This window comes from Gadus macrocephalus, chromosome 7 (genome assembly GCF_031168955.1).
Source record: "Gadus macrocephalus chromosome 7, ASM3116895v1".
Classification (NCBI taxonomy): Eukaryota; Metazoa; Chordata; class Actinopteri; order Gadiformes; family Gadidae; genus Gadus; species Gadus macrocephalus.
Window position 1 is genome coordinate 17,941,290 of NC_082388.1, and position 25,000 is coordinate 17,966,289.

General features: G+C 48.0%; 2 protein-coding genes and 1 long non-coding RNA gene across 3 annotated transcripts in view; 1 reads left to right on the forward strand and 2 right to left on the reverse strand.

Annotated features, from left to right (window-relative positions):
* cblb (Cbl proto-oncogene B, E3 ubiquitin protein ligase) overlaps nucleotides 1–15,226 on the forward strand; it is a 41,457-nt gene extending 26,231 nt beyond the window's left edge. The window contains 11 exon segments of the mRNA XM_060056482.1: nucleotides 756–1,115; nucleotides 1,117–1,141; nucleotides 1,435–1,712; nucleotides 3,777–4,002; nucleotides 4,140–4,216; nucleotides 6,506–6,652; nucleotides 6,940–7,034; nucleotides 7,393–7,512; nucleotides 8,110–8,283; nucleotides 9,268–9,390; nucleotides 11,578–15,226. Coding sequence (XP_059912465.1) covers nucleotides 756–1,115; nucleotides 1,117–1,141; nucleotides 1,435–1,712; nucleotides 3,777–4,002; nucleotides 4,140–4,216; nucleotides 6,506–6,652; nucleotides 6,940–7,034; nucleotides 7,393–7,512; nucleotides 8,110–8,283; nucleotides 9,268–9,390; nucleotides 11,578–11,915 — 1,963 coding nt within the window. The 3' untranslated portion in view covers nucleotides 11,916–15,226.
* A 2,569-nt stretch (nucleotides 15,227–17,795) lies between these two features.
* Nucleotides 17,796–25,000, reverse strand: part of LOC132461743 (CD166 antigen homolog) — an 18,488-nt gene continuing 11,283 nt past the window's right edge. The window contains exons 9-12 of the mRNA XM_060057067.1: nucleotides 22,019–22,045; nucleotides 20,895–21,006; nucleotides 19,497–19,626; nucleotides 17,796–18,907 (exon numbers count right to left, since the gene is read on the reverse strand). Coding sequence (XP_059913050.1) covers nucleotides 19,533–19,626; nucleotides 20,895–21,006; nucleotides 22,019–22,045 — 233 coding nt within the window. The 3' untranslated portion in view covers nucleotides 17,796–18,907; nucleotides 19,497–19,532. The remainder of the gene's footprint in view (nucleotides 18,908–19,496; nucleotides 19,627–20,894; nucleotides 21,007–22,018; nucleotides 22,046–25,000) is intronic.
* The window catches only part of LOC132461744 (uncharacterized), a 2,300-nt gene continuing 289 nt past the window's right edge, over nucleotides 22,990–25,000 (reverse strand). Inside the window, exons 1-2 of the long non-coding RNA XR_009526671.1 lie at nucleotides 23,421–25,000; nucleotides 22,990–23,386 (exon numbers count right to left, since the gene is read on the reverse strand). The exon at nucleotides 23,421–25,000 is cut by the window's right edge and continues 289 nt beyond it. This is a non-coding gene — a long non-coding RNA (uncharacterized LOC132461744). The remainder of the gene's footprint in view (nucleotides 23,387–23,420) is intronic.

The following is a 25,000-nucleotide window of genomic DNA, read 5'->3' on the forward strand; positions in this document are numbered from 1 at the left end:
AACAGAATTTCTATTAGCCGACTAATGAAGACGTCTGGGAGAGATGTTCTTATCAGAGACGAGACGGCGCCTGCCAAGCAGACGGCCGCCCCCACCCAACTTCTCCTCCTCCGCCCCTCAGTCAAATCAATCCCCTTGCCAGGAAAAGCCCCATCATTACTCGATGTGTCACTCGGAAGGTTCTGCGTTCCAGACGAGGCGGGAGGACTGAAACGCTGCTCTACTGCTCCGTCTCCGTGGGACAGGGGTTGGACAGGATCGTACCCAAAGTCGAGGTGGTTTTATTTTACTTCAGGGCACGTAGATGTTTAACCACAGCCCTGTGTCACCTCACCCGGGGCGGGAGCGGTTGAAGTAATGAACGTAAATGAAGACGGACAGATGGTTGATAGTGGGTGAATGATGAATATGGATGGGAATCGGGGTGACTTGAAGTCGGAGTCAAACGTCAGAGTCGCACATCGAGGGAGAATAGTGTGCCTCTCGTCACGCGTGAGGGGCAATTTGTTGCAAGTAAAAACTCACTCTGACTCACGATGGTAGCTTAGGAAAGCTTTGTAACCGTACACGCTGCCGTCATACACCGCCTCACTCTTACAAGTTCCATGCAATCATTACAAATCAACAGAGGTGCCCAGCTGGGTCTTCAACAATGGGGCTTTGAATCGTTTTTTTTTATTTAGCTTTAAATAACCTTGAAAAATGAATGGTCCATTGGTACTAAATGATCCGATTTGTGCTGTACCTTCATGAAGTATTCAAAAAGCATTCGAGGCAGCCTGCAGTGAACTCCGATACACGCGGGTTGGGCTGAGGCATGGTGTCTCAAGGATGTCCCACCTCTGGACACTGAGGAATCGAACCAAGTGTGAGTCGACCCCCCCACCCTCACCCCGCTGCCCTGCCCCTCCACCCCCCCTCCAGCACTGTGCGGAGCGGCAGAACTCCCCCATGGTGTCCCCCACCTCCTCCCCCCTGAGCCAGCGCAGGAAGGCCCACGCCGCCGCCTCTGGGGGGGGCTGCTCCGACGTGGGCCTCTACGGGGTCCAGCACCTGGGCCTGCCCCCCGTACCCCCCCGCCTGGACCTGATCCAGAAGGGGGCCGGCCGCTCGCCTCCGCCAGCCCACCGCCTCGCCAAAGGTCTGTTCAGACGGTCTCTCTCTCTGTCTCTGTCTCTCCGTCTGTCTGACTCTCTCTCTCTCTCTCTCTCTCTCTCTCTCTCTCTCTCTCTCTCTCTCTCTTTCTCTCTCTCTCTCTCTCTCTCCTCTCTCTCTCTCTCTCTCTCTCTCTCTCTCTCTCTCCTCTCTCTCTCTCTCTCTCGCTCTCTCTCTCTCTCTCTCTCTCTCTCTCCTGCTCTCTCTTATGTCCCCCGGTCGGTCGCAGTGGTGGACAAACATAAACAGCTGTCTCTCTCTCTCTCTCTCTCTCTCCAGTCGTCTCCAGGCATGTCCAGGAAGCAGGACAAGCCCCTCCCCGCGCCTCCGCCCCCCCAGCGGGACCCGCCCCCGCCACCTCCCCCCGAGCGACCCCATCCCCACCCCTTCCGAGTCCCGCCTCCTCCTGGCTGGCCCCCTCCACCTCCTCTTCGTCCTCCTCCTGCTGCTGCCCTTCCTCCCTCGCCTCCCTCTCCTCCTCTTCCTCCTCCTCCCTCGGCCCCTCCAGTGGACCCCCTGTCGCTCCCGTGCGACCCCCACAACAAAGAGCGACGGGGGTGACCATTCCTGCTCTACCTCCTCCTCCGCCTCCTCCTCCTCCTCCTCCTCCTCCTCCTCCTCCTTCGTCACCGCCGCCGTGGTCACGGCCCCAAAGCCCCCCTCCCACCTTGGCCTCAACGGCCGACCGCTGAGCTTCCCCTCGGCTGCGGGAGCCGAGCACATCACAGGGCGGACCACCCGGGCCCCCCCGACGTCTCCAAGGTCTGTCTCTCCCCTCGCTCTTCCACTTCCTCTTCTGCTGCTGAGGTTGTTGTTTCCGTGTTCGCTTCAATGGACGCCGTGTTGTTCTGGTGCTGCGAGTAGGCTTAGATGATACACTGTCCTCCATTTCAAAGAAAAGTCTCTGCCCTTGTTATCTATACGAGATTTAAAGAGGGCCCCGGCCCATCGCCCACCCTCCCACCACCAGCCCCCCTCCCTGGCGAGTTTAGAACCGAGAAGCCATTTGTATTCGGTGTGTCGCGTCCACTTTATGCCGGAGCTGCAGTAGCCGCGGCTGTCAGGTCTGACAAAGAGACAGAGAAGCTGTGCAAGGAGGGAGTTTTCAGTTTCAGCCACATTAGTCTGATGTTTCAGCTAATAATTTGTTTCAGCTAATAATTTGGCTTTCAGTTCCTCCTCAAGGTGCTTTGCTCTTTAGGAGGCTAGGGTAATGCTGGATGTCATAAAACATGGCCTGTGAAGCCCTTTGAGACTCCAGTCGTGATTCAGGGGCTACAAAAATAAAATGTACTCGACCGGCTCCGTATAATTAATACAGAATGGAAAAACAATGTTAGCCTAAAATCCATACCTGCTTTCTTTGACAAGGTTATTTGTTAGCGGTAAAACTCATAGCGGTTTTGAGCTCTTGATAAAAACAAGGGGAGTGCGGCGGGGAATTCATGACCTTAATGTGAGGATAAAGTTAGTCTGCTACGCTAACTTTGCAACTCCAAAAAACATGCAAGAAAAAATAGAGAAATAACAGCCCGGCCGATTGTTAACCCCCTTAGCGGGCGTGGATTTGCTCTACCCGGGGAGGATTCCTGCTCCCAGGGGCTGCCAGACGCGCTCTGCTGACTAACACTGCAGCCCTCAGTCTCCCCTCTCCTGAATATGGATGCCGACGCGGATTAATGTTAATCTCTCGCGTGGAAAGAAACCAAAGAAAAAAAAATAACACGGTGCCCTATCTATCACACCTCAGCGCTCTCCCCCCCCCCCCCCCCAGCTCGCAGCGCCTTTCCCTCCCCCCGTTCACTGTCTCTCTCTCCCTTTTTCTCTCTCTTTCGCCCTCGCTTTTGCTCTCTCTCTCTCTCTCTTACACTCTCTCTCTCTCTCTCTCTCTCTCTCTCTCTCTCTCTCTCTCTCTCTCTCTCTCTCTCTCTCTCTCTCTCTCTCTCTCTCTCTCTCTCTCTCTCTCTCTCTCTCTCTCTCTCTCTCTCTCTCTCTCTCTCTCTCTCTCTCTCTCTCTCTCTCTCTCTCTCTCTTTTCTCTATTTTCTCTCTCTCTCTTTTCTCTATTTTCTCTCTCTCTTTTGCCCGCCCCCAAGGGGAGGCGTTGAGGCAATTAGAGGTGGATAAGTTTCTCTTAGTGTGTTTGGGGTTGTTTTTTGGTCATCTGGCATGTGAACGGCCAAACTAACTAACAATTTCGTAATTTCTGGGAGAATTGTGTGAAGGCTGCTGACATTGTCTATTTTAGAATACATGTAACAAAAATAGACTTTGTTTATATAGCACTTATTGAAAAAAACTTCTACAAAGTGCTTCAACATGCAAGTGATTGAGCATGCATTATTTTGATATATCTTTTGTTGATTATTGCACAATGTTAACATCAATCTCTTTTTTTTACTGTCCTTTGTTATTCCTGTGATGGTCCACATTTGCCAGACAAGCAATTTGGGTGTTCTGTCCCTTTGTTTAAATGAATCTAGCCATACCATATAACTATATGGTACCTCTACTTTCAATAATAAAGTCTTCGGAGTGGACATCCTTTGTCCGGAAACCTTTTGTTTACAGGAAGTCTCAGTCCAAACAGATCAATACGTTTGTGCTCTAGTTCTCTTAAAGTACTTCTCTTTTCTCCAAAAATAATATACTAACATCTCTGTGTGTGTGTGTGTGTCTGTGTGGCCGAATGTGTGCGTGTCTGTTTGTGTGTGTGTGTGTGTGTGTGTGTGTGTGTGTGTCTGTGTGGTCGAATGTGTGTGTGTCTGTTTGTGTGTGTGTGTGTGTGTGTGTGTGGCTGAATGTGTGGTGTGTGTGTGCGTGTGTGTGTGTGTGTGTGTGTGTGTGTGTGTGTGTGTGTGGCTGAATGTGTGGTGTGTGTGTGTGTGTGTGTGCGTGTGTGTGTGTGCGTGTGTGTGTGTGTGTGTGTGTGTGTGTGTGTGTGTGTGTGTGTGTGTGTGTGTATGTGTGTGTGTGTGTGTGCAGCATTTCCCCAATGGTTTCCAGATCAGTGATGACTACGACATTCTCCCCCCCAGACACTCGCCACCCACAAGCCATAAGTAAGTAAACACACACACACACACACACACACACACACACACAAAAATTCACCACAACTCTCTCAGGGAGATAAACACACACACGCAGGCAGACACACAGACACACAAACATATTCACCATGACAAATGCCCATATCTGCACATTCAGCACAACCTACACACACATATACATATTTATGTACGCACACACACGCACATACTGACATTCAGACACGTGCACACGCACACAAAACACAGAGACGGGCCAGAAAGCAACAGTTCACGACTGTGGGGCCTTGTACATAAAGAATAATAGCAGGAAACCAGCTTGACTGTCTATCACCTTGAAGATGAATTGAAAAAGGTTTTTGCAAAAGGTCAGTGCTCAGTGCATGATTCAAGAACACCGTTTCCTCAACTGTTTTTCTCTGTGCCTAGAATTCATTAAAACCTCCAGAAATAGAATCACGCAGGAAGATGTTTTACGTGAACAAAACAGCACATAAGGTTGTGTTTTCTGGCTCAGGAGTTATGTTTGTAGGTATTTATAAAACAACATTAATATATATATTTTTTTTATGTGAATCATACATCTTCTCGAAACTAAAAGGAATATGATTGAAAGATACGAACCGGGGGATTTTGTGACCGCACACTCATAACATTGCTCTTGGATCCTACAAATGCATTTCCTACCAAATGTATGTCTGGCATGCCTCGCTGGCTCGGAAGCCAGATGACACTTAATTTCACACTGGTCCCCATGACAGAACACGACCGCACGCTTGGACTTCCAGCATTTCCTCATGCCCTTGCGCACTGTTTTCCTCTCTTTTTTGTAATGTTGCATCAATACCAAGTAAAAGTGTTCATTGTATGATGCACAGAATAACTCTCACAGACAGGCCCACTGAAGGGCTAAGTCACCGGCAACTACCAATGTAGGCCATACTACTCTAGAAAGGTAAAGCAATGTGTGGCAAAAATTATATATATCTATATATATAGGGATAAATAATACAGAGAGTAAAGATTGATAATATACCTGACAAAATAAACAGATCCAAAATACGATATATATGCAGTTCAAATTTTCCCAAAAGTCAAAATTACATGCAATAATGGGGTGAGTATATGAATTATTAAAGTCCAGCGCCTGAATTATTCCGCCAATGGAGACCGCATGTTTGTCCAGCCCTTTTAGTTTGCCTGTGTTTCAGTTCGTTTTTGAGTATGCATGCTAGTGCAGGTCTGTTCAGTGAGCTAATGCAGCATCGAGGCACCGATGGAAGGAGCTGTTTAGAAAAAGAAAGAGGAAGAAAAGACAGGACTGGCTGTCTAACAGGCTTTTAGCCCCTGATGAATTAGATTATGTGTCTGCTGGTGTAGAGGATGCGAAGCAGAGAGGGAGGTCTGTCACTCGGCATTAGCTTATCAACCTTGGGGTGGGGGGGGGGGGGTATTTTGGGTCGTTTCCAGGGCAATTTCATTAAACGTTGCCCCTGCCATCCCAAATTCAATGGGAGCTTCATTTGTTTTAAGTGGCCCTGTTAATTTCGCACCCTGATAAATATTAATAAATATATACTTTTTTTGTAAACAGTTTTTATGATAGTTAGTCAGGAGCTCATGAGTAACGAGCCACTATGTCTTGGGTGTCAATTATTTGGAACACACAGAGCGTTGTAGCTAAACAAGCTATCTGCTGACTTGCACACACATGCTCTTCCATACCTGGGATACGTGCAGCTTCGTACACAGGAATGTATGCACACACGCACGCGCAAATACAAACACACACACGCACACGCTCACACCCACGCACCCCACAGGCGCTCTGAATCCTATTTTATATTTTCTCTCCAGTGAGTCTTTAAAAGCTCTTCAGCTTTTATTCTCTCAGACGTTGTATCTTTCCTCTCTCTCTCTATCTGACTCTGACTCTCTCTCTCTCTCTCCGGGGGCGAAGCCAAAGCCAACAGTTGAGTAGATAGCAGCTTGGAAGTGTGAATAGAGAGTGACTCGTAGTTGTGTTTTGTATTCCCTAAACATGTTCAGGCGCAGCTCGCTGGCGGCTGCTAGTCAAGGAGAGGTTGAAGGAGCGTCACAAAGAGTCAATGAGTGGGCATCACTGCTCAGATCAATATTCATGAAAACCCCAAAATCAAAACTCGGGGGCGAAAAATGTTCACGAGTTGCGCGGAGATCACGGGAAACGGAACAATATCAAACGTCTCCGCGATAAACATAATAAACTAAGAACCTGTCTGGTGACCTGTCTTAACGGTCCTGTTCACTGTCACACCACAGACCCCAGAATCACTTCAGCAGAGGCGGGCTGGAGAGGGAGAGAGAGCGGGGCCCCCCGGAGAGGCCAGAGATGCTGTACCAGGTGCCCTCATCCAGCCTGTGTATCAGCCAAGCCCCTATCTGCATCTCCATATCGGCCCCCAGCAGGTAGGCTAGACCTCCGGGGAGGCCGTCTCCCACGCTGCACTCTGGGAGCAGGGGGTGGTGGAACCAGAAGGTTAAATGTGGTCATGGCCTGCGATGTGTGCTGCAACCTGGACCAGTTATTAGTCATTGTGTCGTTGTGTCGAAGCAGCCACATCCTGGCGTGGAGCTTACTCCTCTCTTACTCCTCTCTTACTCCTCTCTTATTCCTCTCTTACTCCTCTCTTACTCCTCTCTTACTCCTCTCTTACTCCTCTCTTACTTTCTCTTCTGGTCTCTCTCCTTTGCAGGCATGGGGAGAACGGGTCCCCGGATCCTCCTTCCTCCTCCTCTTCCTCCTCCTCCTCTTCTTCTGAGGAGAGGAAGGTCAAGCCTCCAGAGCATGGTGAGTCCTCCTGCCGGTATATTACTGCTGTCATATACGTCTACTATCACGTACACATTCGTATACAATACTATGGAAGTCTAGGGAAACACACCTTCAACTGTGCGTTTTCAAGTCGATAAGGCTCTTTCTTTCCTTCTTTCTATCTTTCTTTCATTCATTCTACCTTTCTTTCTTTTGTTCTGTAGGTATTTCTGTTCTCTTTCAATTCGCTGACAATAGAACAGAAGTACAAGAAAGGAAACCAAAGGAGAGGGTTTTTGTTTGATTGGCTGAAATGATTGCCCGGTGATTCTGATTGCCTCTCAGTTCCCAGTAGAGCAGCAGGGTTCCTCACTGTTGCTTCACTGGTCTCCAGGTGGGCCCTTCGAGCTGGTCAGACCCCCGCCGCCGGCAGCCGCAGCGGTGCATGCCGCCCCCTGCCCCCAACGCAACCTCAGAACCCCCTCAGACTATGACGTCCTGCTGGCCCCTCAAGGTACTGGATGTGGATGAGGATGGTGATGGTGTTAGTGGGGGTGAGGATGGTGATGGTGTTAGTGGGGGTGAGGATGGTGATGGTGTTAGTGGGGGTGAGGATGGTGATGGTGTTAGTGGGGGTGAGGATGGTGATGGTGTTAGTGGGGGTGAGGATGGTGATGGTGTTAGTGGGGGTGAGGATGGTGATGGTGTTAGTGGGGGTGAGGATGGTGATGAAGGTGTTGGTGAGGAGGATGGGGGTGAGGATGATGATGATGACGAGGGTGGTGATTGTGTGGGTGAGGATGATGTTGAAGATGATGAAGAGGAAAGTGCTGATGAGATTTAAATCAAGTGGCAAACTTTGCACGGCTTTAAGTGCGTGTCACAGTTGTGCACAAGCAAGTATCTCCTTTTTTTCACTGCTCGTTTGATCCGTCTCAGGCTACTTAACGTGCCTCATTAATTTTATTCACCACGGGGCGTTTTAATTAATTTTAATTTGCAACGTTCCCAAACGTCTTTAAAAAGGAAAAGGAAATCTGGTCTTGCCCTCTACCTCACCTCGCCCTCCCTCTCTCTCTCTCTCTCCTCTCCTAACTCCCCCCGGTCGCAGCGGTCGAGGGTCACCTCAACGGCCGGCCCTCCCCCCAGTCCACCCCTCCCCCGCAGCCCCCGCCGCCCCCCCTCCGCCACAGCTGCACCGACCTGCCCTCCTCCGCCTCCTTCCCGGCTGTCCCCCGGCCACACCGCCCGGCGTCGGGCCACGAGCACCTGCTGTTGACCCCAGGTAACAGCACCACCACCTCACCACCACCCCCACACCACCCGCCTCCACACCACCACCTCAACACCACCCCCACCACCTCCACACCACCCGCCTCCACACCACCACCTCCACACCACCACCTCCACACCGCCCACCTCCACACCACCCACCTCTACACCACCCACCACCTCGACACCACCGCCTCCACACCACCCACCACCTCCACACCACCACCTCCACACCACCACCTCCACACCACCGCCTCCACACCACCGCCTCCACACCACCACCTCCACACCACCCACCGCCACACCACCCACCACCTCCACACCACCACCTCCACACCACCGCCTCCACACCACCACCTCCACACCACCACCTCCACACCACCACCTCCACACCACCACCTCCACACCACCACCTCCACACCACCACCTCCACACCACCGCCTCCACACCACCACCTCCACACCACCACCTCCACACCACCCACCGCCACACCACCCACCTCCACACCACCCACCTCCACACCACCCACCTCCACACCACCCACCTCCACACCACCCACCTCGACACCACCGCCTCCACACCACCCACCGCCACACCTAATAGAACAATGCAGGCCGCGGCGAACAGGAAGACTTGTGATAGCGCCGCATGCGTCGGGAGATAAAGCGCTGCGTGTTCACCTTTATCAGAGGACCATGTTTACCTCCCGCCACATCAGATTGGGTCTGCGGCCGTCTGCCGCTGCTACGGTTCCCCGGCCTCACTTCCCCGTCCGTCCCCATGAATCCCCTTCTCCTCACCGTGCTGATATCTGATATCAACACGGTGTGAGCGCCAGCCCCCCAGGGGCAGGACGGCCGAGGAGGCGCCGGGGGGGCCGCTGACTGCATTGTCTGTTCCACGCGTGCTTTTCGATAGTGAGAGCGTGATGACACACACACACACACACACACACACACACACACACACACACGGATGACACGTGATGACCTTTCAGAGGCGGTGCTGGACATGTTGAGCGGGGCGGCGCCTCTGCGCCCCCTTCGCAGGCAGGCGGTGGACCATGTCAAGCACCTCCCCAGGGAGGGCCTGGACCCCCCACACCTGACCGCCGCACAAGGTAGGAGCGGAGAGCGCTTGGACTCTGGCCTCATGAGGGTTCAGTAGCGGCAGTGTTGGGAGAGAGCGAGGACCTGAGGGGGATTCCTGGTTCACGGGAGAGTCCGTGATTAGATGGGGTTAGTTTTGGAACTCTGTGTTCCCTGTAGCCGCTCCAGGCAGTGTTAAAGGTCTAAAGGCCAGAGAGTAGAATTGAGTGGCAGCTAACAGAACAGACTTGAAATGGAATGGAACACTCAGAAGTATGTTTTAATTGGTGCATAATCCCATGAAAGTGAGAATTGCTTTGTTTTTCGTAAAGCTTAGTTTGAGCCTTATTTTTAAGAAAATGTGTTTCGGGCTCAGAGTTGTAGTCAGGAGTTGGGCAGTGTTATCCCCATGGCTACGACCTATTTGTGGTTATTTTCTAGCACCGTCGTTGTGTCAGCTATAATGAGCGATGTTGCATTTGAAATGAGCCACACACCGTAGGGTTATACTACGTATCCCAGAAACATAACCCTCTCTGAAGCGGACATCAAAGTCAAAGGAAATGTACAATTTTGGGTGGGTTCCCTGTTCGATTGTTAGACGTAGGCTTGTACTCTTTCGGGTAAATTCAACACTGCGGAACGCAATGTTATCAAAGGCAACATAGTCACGTACCGCGGCGCAAGTAAGTATGGGCTTGTAGTGCCAACTGCATCCAGATGAATCTACCATACATATAACAGATAGCGATGATGATAGGTCTGTGAATGTAGTGCAGCACTATGGATGCAAAAAGAGGACTGTGTTTGAGAAACGTAAATTGGCTGTTACCTCCGGCACGTCCTACTACATGCACAGTGTCCATTGTGACAAGGACAATGATGCCCCTACGGGATTGGATATTCGCAGGCTAAAAAGCTGTGAAAATCAACCTTGGTGCGATTAAAAATGAATGTCCCTTTTTCTCTAAATGGAAATGTGTGCACAGTCACATTCAGCTACATCATTAGTTATTATTTTATTGGTGTGGGAAACTAACCCGATGGGGGGGGGGGATTCAGTTGGTTGCAATCTGCAACCTCAATACTAGTGGCAACAGCAATTTAAATCACTCAACCTTTAAGTATCAATTATCATTATAGTTATATGAATAGAATTTTTTTATTTCTTTTATTACCGGTATTTATATTTGAGTATACAGTACTTCTGTGGGGACGGATAAAATGCAGATTCTCATGCCGGTCTGAGATGGAATATTACTGTTTGCGGGGGTGGGGGGGTTATGATGGTCCAAACAATATGAAATTAATTATGAACCATAAAATGTATCCAGGTTCACAGGAAATCACAGTGAATCCACTTCAAAGTCCCCCGGGATGGCATGCCATGGAATTGTTAATAAAGGGGAGCCGCGCATGGCGGACTTCAGAGCCCGGTGCGGGGCCCCCGCTGCACGGCTCCGAGGGCCCCTAATGAATGTTGACCGAGCAGATAAAGCGCCCCAAGGTTACGGCTCCCACATATTAAACCAAGGAACTGCACGGAAAAAAAACGTTCCATTGCCGACGATGAATGACTGATGAGGGTTGAGGATAGTGTGGTTTCAGAATCCGACCTTAGATGAATATCTTGAGATGAATATCGATGATTTGGAGCGAACTAGCTCAAATCAGTAACAAATGCGAACCAAACTCGGCTGGCAGTGGTTAACTGTAATAAAACGTTAGGTTTCAGATCAACACCCAAATATGTTTTCTTCAGTAGGATACCTCTCTAACAAAACAGCAAACAAGGCAGTTTAGGTTTGTTCCTCACGCCAGGCTCTGTCTTGTCTGCCCAAGAGGTTCTGTATAAACCAGTAGTTTATACTGCTGGGCCCGAGATTACAGCTAGCCTAATGGCTAGGGGGGAGGGTGTTTGCCCTCCGGCCGAAAAGCACTGGGTCGATCGGCCTGTAGCCACCCCCCCCCCCCCGCAGCCTCACCTGTGGGCATCCTCCAACAAGACCCCACTTAGCCCCCCTTGCCCTAAAGCAGCGAGGAGACTCTGTGAGCCGCTCTGGTGGATCAAAGGGTCCGCTCAGCTAACCAATCAACAGGTTTCCCCCCTCTGCTGTGTCCACGGCGCCACGTGTTCCCATTGCTCTTGGTTTGCTCTGCTTATTGTGACGTGATGACATCCTCTCCCCCCTCCCCCTCCCCCCCCCCTCCCTCCGTAGGGGCTCCGGACTTCCAGCAGGCACCCGCCCGGCCCCCCAAGCCCTTCCCCCGCAAGGCCCCCCCGGCGCCGGAGGTCCCGCACGGGAAGTCTCACGCGGGGCACCACCCCCCGCCGCCGCCGCCCCCGCCTTCCTGCTCCTCCTCCTCCTCCTCCTACTCCTCTTCGTCAGCGGCGGGGTGCGAGAGCGCCGACGCCAAGATCGCCCAGCTGATGGGGGAGGGGTACTCGTTCGAGGACGTGAAGCGGGCGCTGATGATCGCCCAGAACAAGGTGGAGGTGGCCCGGAACATTCTGCGAGAGTTCGCCCTGGTGGCGCCCGGCTCCAAGTCTAGATGAACGGGCGGGGACCAACGTCTGGACACGCGTCTGGATGCACACACACACACACACACACACACACACACACACACACACACACACACACACACACACACACACACACACACACACACAGAGGGAGAGGGGAACGCGTTAAAGCTGTGCCCCTTGGTTGAAGGCAAAACAAAAAGGGCTTCTGGAGCCGGGCTCGTTGGGCGCAGGGAGGGTACGGCCGGCGGCCAGCGGTCAGCGGACTGGGGGTCGGGACGGCGCTGACGATGACGGACTGCGGCACGGAGGCGGGAAACCAGCGAGTGAGGCGCGACCACAGGAGGACCTTCTGCGCTGACAGACGGTGGACGGGGACGTGTTTTCTGTTGTTGCTTTGTGGGTTTTTCTTCAATATCTGTGAGAACGGACAGCGAGATTGATCACCAGGAAACGGCTGGCCGCGCGCACTGCCTTCGCTCTCACAAGGACAACTCTTTTGTTCAACATTTCACACACGCTGCCAATTACTGTTTTTTTGTAAATGTAAACACACACGCGCACGCACACACACACACACACACACACACACACACACACACACACACACACACACACACACACACACACACACACACACACACACACACACACATCTATACATATATATGTATGTGTGTATATATGTATGTGTGTATCTATAAGTAAGTATATGTGTATATATGTATATATATATACATGCATATATATGTGTATATATGTATATTTATTAATATATATGTGTATATATATATGACTCCTTCTCGTTCCACCGGTTAAGTCATCATTTCTGCACTGAAAAGAAATATGCTAAATGCGTTCATCGCCTTCCGTTAATTATTAAATTCACGTCCAGCAGGGGGAGACAAACTCTTTTGCTTTAGTTTCCTTCGTCCCATCAAGGGCTAAGAGAAGGAGAACGGGGGACAGGGATAATGACAGAAAGAATGATAGAGAGAAAAAGAAAAATAGATGGAGATGGAGAGCGAATGAGAGCGTAAGAGACTTTGGTTTTGAATGTATCAAAAGCTACGTGCCAGTGTGTGTGTGTGTGTGTCTCAGTGTGCGTGTGTGTGTGTGTGTGTGTGTGTGTGTGTGTGTGTGTGTGTGTGTGTGTGTGTGTGTGTGTGTGTGTGTGTGTGTGTGTGTGTGTGTGTGTGTGTGTGTGTGTGTGTGTGTGTGTGTGTGTGTGTGTGTGTGCGCGCGCGCATTCTATAAGCATTTGAGTGATGGGAGTGGAGCATAGCCATGGGACTGTTCATCCCTTAACTGCCAAAGAACGGTTCATTTGGAAATGTCAGGTTGGGTTCCCTGGAAGCGATGCGCCGCCGCAGGCTGCTAGGGCGTCGCTGTGCTATGCCATGCTATGTTGTTGTTGTCGTTGATGTTGTTGCTGTTGTTGTTGTTGTGGTTGGGTTTGCTCCGGTGCACGGCAGAGGTGGCCACAGTGCATTAGGTACCGCTGGTTCTGCACCAGAAGCCGCTCAGCATGCACACGGCACCACGTTGGTGCAGCTATACCTTCAGTGGCTCTCCCAGTCTGGGTTTCCTCGAGGACCCTCATGCGTTTCATCGAGTCGTATTGCATCACTTAACATTTCCGCCATGGCATGGACTGAGGACTGGGGAACTCCCAATTGCATTAACTGACCCCACCGAAAAAAAACTTGAATTGTAGTTGTAGAGGTTATGTGCTACCTTTTTTGAATACATTTGAGCTGGATTCGTTGTATATATCGCCTTAATATCCAAATGGAAACAAGAGTTTCAAGACCCCTCTGTGAAACATTTGTGACCTCTACTGGGAGCTGGATCCACAGGTTGGGAAGCACTGGTTTAATGAATCTAGGATCTGTGTGATGGTGTGTGTGTGTGTGTGTGTGTGTGTGTGTGTGTGTGTGTGTGTGTGTGTGTGTGTGTGTGTGTGTGTGTGTGTGTGTGTGTGTGTGTGTGTGTGTGTGTGTGTGTGTGTGTGTGTGTCTGTGTCTGTGTGTGTGTGTGTGTGTTGGGTTCCTCCGATGACTGCAAATGCCTTCATCAATTGCTTTCATTGGATAGGGGAAATCACATGGGTTGATCTGTCATTTTTCTAATATTTGAGAACAAACGACAAATCAGTGAGATCATAGATGGTTAAATATGTTTGTTCATTCAATACCAGGTGTGGCCATGTGCACACGCACACACACACACACACACACACACACACACACACACACACACACACCCACAAGCATCTTTTTAAACTGCTTTTGCTGTCGCCAGTTTAACATGCATCAGGCAATCCCGGACCACCTCTTCATAGTGGATGAATCCCTAGTGTGTCTCCCCTGGTGTGGTACCCTAATCTAATACATCTGACAATGATTGTGTTATGCTTGGGTTTTGTAAGATAGGGCTAATAACAAGTCTTTGCTGAAAGAATTGGACCCAACCCCCTCGGGTTGGATTGGCTATGGCAGCTTTTTAATTAGCACTACATACTTACAACTCCTCATTCACTGTACATTTTCTTTGTTTTGGTATAATTGTGTTTTTCGCTGCTTTGCATATGTGAGGGCTTGTTTGAATCTTGTTTACCCTCTGTTGCCCCTGCATCGAGTATTTGTTTGTTTATATCATTGTTATATGAAGCAGCAATTTTAAAGGAGGATTTGAAAATGTCATATTTCCCTTTTTGGACGAAAAAAATAACAAAATGTTGGTGCAAACTTGCCTCTGTTCATAGCACCACCGAGCAAAACAGATATATTATTTTTTTCTGTCTCCGTTGTGCTGTCCTTTCAGTATTCAGAATGTGGCAGAAAATCTCCTCAGTATGTCCCTTGATGTCATGATGTTGTGCACACCTTTTATTTACACCAGGCATGGCACAGCCACTTTAAAGGACCCGTTCCAACGGCCAACGACAGCCCTCCCCGGTCTATACAGTTCTAGCATATTCCAAAGCTGAATCCATGTGGCATTCCATTTCAACTGAAAGCTTGACTTTGCACGGTGTCTCGATTTTCTTTGGATCCTTTCAGATTGAAAATATCTCTGTATCCACTGTCAGAAATTCCCCGTGGCGCATTCCTTTGAAATTGGTGTAAGTGGCCTTAAGATTGCAAAAAGGGCAGTTGTTACTTTTTTTTATAATTGGTTTTTTCTTAACGTTCTGTGGCAAAAAAAATACCCTAAACAAAAAACGGTGTCAAAATATGTAAAGTGTAACGAGCAATTAATTTATACATTCATAATGCCTTTTTTCTTAGTATGTTATTTCCATGGATACGAAATAAAAGAAAGTCATGTCTATTGGTTGTAATTGTCCATTTGTGTGTGTGTGTGTGTGTGTGTGTGTGTGTGTGTGTGTGTGTGTGTGTGTGTGTGTGTGTGTGTGTGTGTGTGTGTGTGTGTGTGTGTGTGTGTGTGTGTGTGTGTGTGTGTGTGTTTGTGTGTGTGCATGCCACAGATCACGAGGCAATTTTCTCTCCACTGTGACTGTTAAAACTAGAGTGCAAGTGTTAAGTGTGCAGACACGTTTCGCTTGAGTTAACCTCGGTGCAAAAGACACTCTGTCGTCCATCCTTTTCCACCAGTTGCCTCCTCATTTAACATCCGCTCATCTCATTACCTAGAGGTCGGGTTTAACATGATTATCCTCCTTCATTACATGTCCACGTCGTTTTTTGCATTTGTCAAGAGAACCGTGTTCGTGTTGTTGCTGTTTATATTTGGTCTAAATTGTGCCTTCTGCGATGGAAGGCCTAATCTCTTACTGCTAATGCTGTCCTTGGGATGGAGTGGTACACAAATCGAACAAATAAAAGTTGCGTAATCCAATTTTGTTATTTTTTCATTTTCTAGTAGCTGTCATTGTATGTGTTTGGAAGGATTTTTACAGCTTTATTCAACACGGTTTTGGCTGTCAAAACCTATACAAAGATTTCGACTTGTGAGACGGAATATATATTATTTAATTCATAATAATCCCTAATGCTTATGCAGCAATGTTTACAACGATATAATGCATGGCATGTGAACGCAATGCTTATGCAATAAAGATGATGGCTATCAGTGCATCGCAGTCAGACAATGAAGTGACTGCCTTAATAAAACATGTTGGCTGAGCATAAATGCGAAGGTGGATGATTAATTAGCTACAGTTCTGTGTGGGGAGCCGGAGCCTAACAGCTGGGGTTCGCAAGGTTCAGAGCAGTATTTCATTATTTACATCCTCGCTCTCACAAATATAGCAATAATATGGTGATTTAGAAATACCACATTTAAAAAGAACACCCCTGCAGGACTAGGCGTATCTCTAAAAGGGTGTTCTCGAGCTGCAATCAGCAATTTCTGTTTGGATTAAATTGTGATTTGATTGGGTCTCATGGTCCTCATTTTGATTAAATTGTGTTTGGATTGAGTCTCATGGATCCCATGCATTCAGAACCTTAGCAATTGCCAGCAGTCAAACAGGTATATGAGAACCATGAGACTCAATCAAAACACAATTTAATCAAAAGAAAGTTAGACAAGCAAAAATTGCTGATTGAGTCTTTAAGTGACGGTCAATCAATAGTTTGCTACCAGTACTGATGCCTTTCATTTTTGTACTGCAGGTAGGCCTACAGCATAACTTTTTAAAATGTAACATAATTTCTTGAGGCTGTGTTTTAAAACAGTACAATATGTGCAATCTTACAATCTGACGAAAAATAATTGCACACAGAACTTTTTTTTTTTGTTGTTCAAAATGAACACTTTATTGACAACAACGGTAAAAAAAAAAAGAAGTCAATATATACAATACTACGATGGCATTCTCGTCTCCTTTTTTTTACCCTCTTTGGTTTCACTGCTGACCTGATTATTTAAAACTAGGAACAAACGGTATGAGAGGAAAACTAACTAGGCCGTGTTCATCCAGATCTCCAGTACAGATATGACCACACCTCTTCCATTGTACAGGACAGATCTCAGTGTCACTCAAACCACAGATCCCAGTGCCTTTTGCTTACCATTCTCATGTTTTTTTCTATCCCAACTTGGTCAGAGGTATACTCCTACTCTGAGGTTCAACTCTGAAGCTTTTTGACTTCACGGTTAATACCATGTAGCAAGAACGCAGCATGTAACATTATCTTACTCAGGACTGTGGTTGCAGACTAGCGTCATAGCATTGATTAACTCTTTTCTTGAGAACTGTTGTTCTTTGGTAGGCGAGTAAAACTGCATTCATTGCGCTGTGACCTCAACCAGGATGACATTGTTCGGTTATTCTAACAACTGCTTCTTTTGCTCTTGGTCTATCCTTCCGTGCCGTCCCCCCAAAAATACACATACTCTATCTTTGTATTTTTTACTACATATTTCACTAACCCTAACCCTAACCCATCCACATCCCTCTCTGACTGAACTGCCCTACCAAACGGTACCTTAGTAACACTTGGGGGGGGGGGGGGGGGGGGGTTACTTGACAAAATCTAAATCAACTGATAGAATTAAAAAACAACAGAACAAGAAAAACAGGAACCTCAAAACTGCTTAGTGTAATGACTGGCAGAAATAAATATACCCTGGATAAAGGTCAGGGTATTCAGAATGCTGGAGTGAAACGCACACAGTCTGTTATGCAGACGAAAGACTCAGTGAGAGGGTGGTATTAAGACACAGAAAGGGAAACCATGTTGACTGGATTTCAGGTCAGCATAAAAATCATTAACACTTCACAAGTCTAGGCGACCTTCGGTGTGTAGTCGCAAGGCTACGACTCATCTTTCAGTGTTTACAGTAGAGAAACGGAAGGGAAAATATTGCGAGCCAATCTTTGTAACGTCATATACTTATTATTTTTTTTCTCCTCACAGTCTTAAGTCTTTTTACGTGTTGTTTTTTTTTACATTTTGTCCTTTTCACATTTAAACCCTCGGAGTAGAAAGGAAAGTAAAGTGAAGAAAAAAGCGAAGCGGCAATAGCAAATGCACAACGGTGCAACAAGTAATTGGTGCACAGGTCCATTGTGACGCTCCATCTCTGGGCCCCTGTGCGCGTTAACACACCGACACGAGTGCGACCGATGCCATTTACATACAAGGCAAAAAGAACCGGGCCTCCCGGGCCTGTCACTGCCAATGGCTCGTGATTGGCACTGAGTACTTTGTAGTATTCAATCCCAATAGTGCAATCCATTGTCAAACCCTTCAGCTCGTTTCTAAATTGCATCGGAAGGTGAGTCCGATGTGCTTTGAATACAACTGCTGCACGACACGTTACATTTTGAAAGAGTTTTGAACAAAACCATGTCAGATGAAGAGGGATTAAGGGGAGAGGGGGGAGGTTAGTTGATAGCATGTCCTCCCGGTTATCACCCTAGAAGGACTGAACGGGGATGATTGGCTGACGTTCCACAGCCTACACACTTTAGAGAACAGCAGTGACAGTGTGGTTCATCTCTCCACAATCAGATTAATATTATTTCTTTAATCCACACAAAAAAGACGCAAAAGAACAAAATATGCATGCTTATCCCAAATCACACAAATTATTAGGCTTTGGTACACAGGGGCCCTTACAAAACCAACAAGAAAAACAAAACAAGAAAATGTACATTCTTTGAAGGGGGAAGAAGAAAATAACAAATACTCTCTGTTTGCAAGCAACGTGACCTCGAAATAATGACAGAACTGAAAATTAAACACAAACAAAAGCATTCACCAGGAACACAGGAACATAACTTTACAGGAATACACATGGAGGGCAGCCACAGTGCAGACCTTTACACAGAGAGAGGCCGGGGGAGTAGTGATGGCGGTGGTGGAGGGGGGGAAGTGGTTAGGGGATCCAACAGCAGGTCTGAAGTGGGCAGGGCTTAGTGTAGCGTTGCTGTGTTATCATTGGCCGCTGCTGGCGTTCAGGCTGATGATGGGCGTCTACGGCAGCCAGTGAGGGTGAGGGAGTCTTCATTTTGGAAACTTGCTATGGTGTCTCTCGACCACGTTCTACGTGATGAAGACGAAGATGAATTAGTCGTGTCGCTGAATAGACTAGAGTTATTCAAGCTGTTGCCTGGTCAGCCATACACTCTTTTCTATAACTATCTCACAATAAAAAACACAATAGAAGAATTCAACAATTTAATTGTACATTTCATCCGTCGCCATTGAGTTAATGTTCACATACCGAACCACCAATTACCCTAGTGTGTGTTCTGCTTTTGTCTTCTTATACAGTACCCCAAATTAAATTCGCACCATCCCTTGACGAATGGTGGTGTGATCAATGGCCCATTGTCCCTACGTTTCTGCTCCTACTATTCACCACAGAGATGCGTTTACCGTGGTGTGGGCGTGTCCACCTAGATGTGTGCTCGATAGATCAGTCTACCAGCCTACCCAGTGGACTTAAGCAAACGTTGCTCCTCTATCCGTCAAACATGGTGGACACGCCCACTTGTGATGTCATAAGGGGCAGATTTTCAAAACGGCTCGTTGCGGCTAATCCCACTCACACCCGGTGGCATGTCATGGGACCTTTATAGGCAGGTGTATCCACTCGGTGTGCGCGGCAGGTGCTGCGTCCCCCACTCACCTCTGGTCTGTCCCTGGGGGCGGTGGCATCCATCATCTAAGGGATGCTGTGGTTGTTGGTGGTCTCTTCCAGCTTCTTGCTCTCCTCAGACGTGCCGACCTCCTTCTCGTTGGTATTCCAGGTCCCTTGCCTGGGAGCCGAGCGAAAGGAAGAGAGACAGAAAGGGGAGGGGGGAGAGAGAGGTGTGGGGGGGGGGGGGGGGAGTTACAGAGAGAGAGTGAGAGAGTGAGATAGAGTGGGAGCGATAATGGGAGGGAGAGAGAGGGAGATGGGGTGATGGGGGACCGGGAGAGAGCGTTAGAGGCAGAAGGAGATAAATGGAGTTTGAGGGAAGAGAGAGAGAGGGATAGAGAGAGAAAGAGTTTGAGGGAGAGACACAAAAACGCTGTCTGAGTTGAGAGAATAAAGGGAGTAGAGATTCCACAGCAGAATAAGCTCCTTCCATATTTGCCGTTCCTTTCATAACTGTACACAGTGTCTTCAAACTAATTATCACCCGGCCTTGGCACAGGGTGATATGAAGGAATTGATCAAAACAATAATGGTGGGGAACTTCACACTAAAACTGAAGCACATATTTGTATGTTTACTACTGAATATAAATTAGGCTAGCATGTTAACGAAGCCACCCTATATTTAGCACATTGTAATCTACCTTAATTAAAGATTTGAATAATGGTCTGATAACACATAAAAGTGCTTCTTTCAAAATATTTGAAAGGTTCTGGGTTCCCATCCTGAACCATCATAACGACAAGAAATAGACTGTAAAGCGATGGGGTCTGATTATGGTGACAAGGTGCTGGAAATATATTGACTCTGAATAATAACATAATATCCTCCTCAAATCCAGTCCCTGTAAAACATCACACCTCTTCCCTCGTATTTCCACATTATCTTTTGTTATTTTAAGCATGTTGTGAAATACACAACACTCTCTACTGCAAAAACATACATTTCCTATACACAGCATTTCCAAAGGGCTAGATTACAAGCTTTCCATTAGAGAGTAGCAATTGGCTACATCTGTTGTCGCAAAGATGTGGAACCGAAACCTCTTTGCATTTGGGTAATTTATGCTTGCCAAATAACCCTGCTGCTACAACCGCCCTCCTGAATGATGTGAGGAGAATAACTAGAAACTCTGGAACTGAAAGTTCATCAATTCCTCGCTGGGAGTTGTTTCTTTTAATTGAAATGTTATTGAGTATTCATGTTCCGTCGCTTTTACTTTTACAGAAAGGCCATTGAGTATTCATGTTCCGCCTCGGGTGAGAGAGACTCCGTACACACACACACACACACACACACACACACACAGACGGGTAGAATGGTTGATCAGCACATTTCTTCGGCACAAACGTGAGTGTAGTATAGTATGCGGGTGACTGCCGGTACCTCTTCTTCATGTAGATCCAGTAGATGATGCCCACCAAGGCTGCAGCCACGAGGAGACCCACCACCACCCCCACGATCAACTTGGACTGGTCATCACCTTCATCCCCAACCCCTGGAGACACACACAGGCACACACACACACACACACACACACACACACACACACACACACACACACACACACACACACACACACACACACACACACACACACACACACACACACACACACACACACACACACACACACACACACAAAGGCAAACAGGCACACAAACACACAGTAGGGCCAGGTTAGTCTCAAATAAAAGTTTCACACACATACATATATATGTGTATACTCACAATAACTGTATACACACATATCAGAGCACATATTCATACAAGCACATAAACCCTTACGGGAGCACAATTGGAAACACACACACTCCCACACACACGTTCAATACATTGCTTGAGACCCTTTCAGTAATCTCATATTTCCTGTAAATATATAGCATAAACCTCCAGTGTCTCACACACACACACACACACACACACACACACACACACACACACACACACACACACACACACACACACACACACACACACAAAGGCCTGCCTCTGTAGACATGTTTGCATCAATGCCTCCTTAACGATGAGAATGGAAGAGGTAGCGGTGGTGTTAACACTGAGCTGTCAGACTGTACATGTTACCATGAACGCTAGGGCACGTGGGCGGTTAGCTACATGGGAGGACGTGTGTGTGTGTGTGTGTGTGTGTGTGTGTGTGTGTGTGTGTGTGTGTGTGTGTGTGTGTGTGTGAGTTGTGTTATGTACTTAAGTGTGTAATTGCCAGCAGATGCTGGCACATATACCAAAAGTGCTTTGTGTGTGTCGGTGTGTATGTTTGTGTGTGTGTGTGTGTGTGTGTGTGTGTGTGTGTGTGTGTGTGTGTGTGTGTGTGTGTGTGTGTGTGTGTGTGTGTGTGTGTGTGTGTGTGTGTGTGTCATGTGATTTGTCGGTGTGTGCCCTACAACTGTGATGGGCAAGGTTTCAGCTTTTCAGACAATTCTCTCCCAAACCCCCTGGACCAAATGAAAAACATGAAAAACTAGGAAGAATGGAGGATGAAATCATACCTTTCTCCTCGGTCTTCTCCTTAATGACTGGAATCAAAGATGGAGGGGGGAGAAAATTAGAAATGACAGAACGAAAAAATGACAACACGTGAAATAAATAATAAAGGTTGTGAAATAAGATGAGTGCAGACAGAACTAATGGGCTAATGATAGAAAATATTGCATCTGCAGCCACAATCTCAGCGGATGTCCCTCGTTCTTCCGAGTGTGTGTGAGTGTGTGTGCATATGTGTGTGTTGTGTCGTCTATGCGCTGTGCGAAACTCTGACAAAACAAACAAACAAACAAACACACGACCGCAGCGAGGGATTCACATTTCTCTCTCTCTTAAGCACTTGTCAAGCACATTGCTGGGTGTGTGTGTGTGTGTGTGTGTGTGTGTGTGTGTGGAAGGGAAGGGAGGGGGGTTGATAGAACAAGAGACCCAGTGGATTCATGATGCGCTACTGAGGACAGAGCAGTGAGGATTATCACAGGCAGTAGAGAGAGGGAGAGAGAGAGAGAGAGAGAGAGAGAGAGAGAGAGGAAATAAGTGGGCGGGGATGACACCGTCTTATAAGGGAAGATGCTGTGGTGGTGCTCGGGGAAGGCGAGCCTGAATCTGCTGTGGCCCGTCTGCTTCTTTTTCTTCCCCTCCATACATGTTAAGCGTCCAAAATCGGCGTCGGACTCACATGCTCGGTCGGTGTCTCCGACTGTGCAGTGGACCAGCGGGATTTGTTTTCGACCATTAGCCCGTGAAACCACGACACCCACAAGCAACACAGGGATATTATCCAGCCATTTTCTTTTCTTTTAGACCACGTGCACGCGGCCCTCTGGGACCCGGCGCGACGAGACCTAGACGACAGCCGGTGTTAAGGCGTGAGATGTGCCGTCTGCCCGCATAACGGCTGACACGGCTCCTTTGACGCCGCACAGCTCGGATCACCAGCGACTAACATCAGGGGACATGATGGGCTGTCATCCCCCGATTCTCCTCACTGTCAATAATGGACCCCCGTGACCGTCCTCAACCAGACGGCCCCCAGGGCCGCATTGTGGTAGTACCACAATGCCTTTCTAACCCTGCTTTACCCACAGCAGAACCTTCTTACACCCAATCTCCAGGTTTTAATTACGCTCAAAACACACTTATGTCCGTGTGTGTGTGTGTGTGTGTGTGTGTGTGTGTGTGTGTGTGTGTGTGTGTGTGTGTGTGTGTGTGTGTGTGTGTTTGGAAAGTCCAATGATATAACTGATGAGGACCTCTTTCCCCGCTGAAAATCGGTTACGAAATGCATGACAGACACAGCAATGATTTCTGTATCCATAATTGATCTCAGTGTTTGACTTTGGCATCTTTCACATGGCCTATTCAGACTCTACCTGACAACCTTAACATGAACTATTCAGACTCTACCTGACAACCTTAACATGAACTATTCAGACTCTACCTGACAACCTTAACATGAACTATTCAGACTCTGCCTGACAACCTTCCTATGAACTATTCAGACTCAACCCCATCGGCTTCAGTGTATTTCACCTCTGTCACTGCTGTTCTGAACTAGTACGTCCTGACACATCAGGATTTACCTTATATGACTCACAATCCTAACTTTTCAACAAAAAGTCTTTGTGCTCTCCTCTGTGGCTCCTCGAAAAGTTATGTTCCCGTCTTACCCTCCAACCCCCAGCTGAAGCACCATCTATCCCTCAGAAGAAGCCAATGACCCATTTCTTAAAGGGGAACCGCCACGCTAGCTATCTTCTAATATTTCTACACACACACTTGTTGGGTGGAAAATCACTCTCTGCAAAATCCACTCTGTTTCCACAGAACAAATCCTCAGAAAAGTCTGAAGCCGAAACTTCTAAAATAATGACGAAAATGCTCAGACTTCCCTGCAAACGCCGATGTCGACCGGGCCGTCATCTCTGCACTCCACGCGTGTGAAGAAGTACTCTTTTGTATTAGGAAACAGCCGAGAGAGGCGCTGGGTGCCCCTTTAAGATTCACACTTTGACCCCCAAAGCACAGCTGCAACACGATCCCTCAGAGGAGGCCACGACCTATCGCTTATGATTAACAGGTTGACCCTCTTACCCCACGTCCCATCGGAAACACTACCCCCCCTCCCTTAGAAGGCGGGCGTGACCCTCCCCATGCGGTGTACACTCTGACCCCCCCCATCCTCCCCCTGCTCCCCCTGCTCCACTACCGGTGTGTTGTCGACGTGTAACATGCCATCATTCTAATAAGTAATACGGTGGTCCTAACAACAACCAGAAGAGATGTGGGTTGTTAATGTTTCATTTTGATCCCCCCCCCCACACCTCAGCTGTCTAACAACAGCCCCTAGCCACTGCAGACATGAAAGGAGAGGATAGTGTGACAGCAGCAGCAGCTAGCCCCACCCCTGTCCCTGATGCAGTCAACATCACACTGGCTGCAATGCTACTGCTCCCTGCTGCTTACAAACATCCTAATAATGCAAGAACCATCATAATGTGGGACAGTGTTTTATAGCCCTGATTACTATTGTGTATTTGGCGTGCGTTTGTGATTATGCCATTGTTTACTCTATGAACACTGCTGCTACGGCGACGGCTACCACTGTTCTACTAGCGAGTTGTGAAGCCTGATTCTTTCGCCATGGAGTCTTTTTTATCTGGCCACCTGCTGGCCGTTTTTACCTTCGGCTGATCAATTTAAATGGCCTAGAAGGCGAGTCGGTGTGGGATTAAGTAGGCCTCTGCTGTGAAGACAAGGAACCGAGAAATGAGGTACTTGAGCTTGAAATGGGTTTCACTACTAGCACTATTTATATGAATATTACTACTTCTACTACCACTACTACAATGCTTCTACTACTAATAATGATATTACTACTGCTACCAACCCCACCACTACCAATACCACCCCCGCTAATAATAATAAAACAATGCTAATGTATGTAGCGGACGATGCTAACAATACTAATACCACTATCGCCGCGG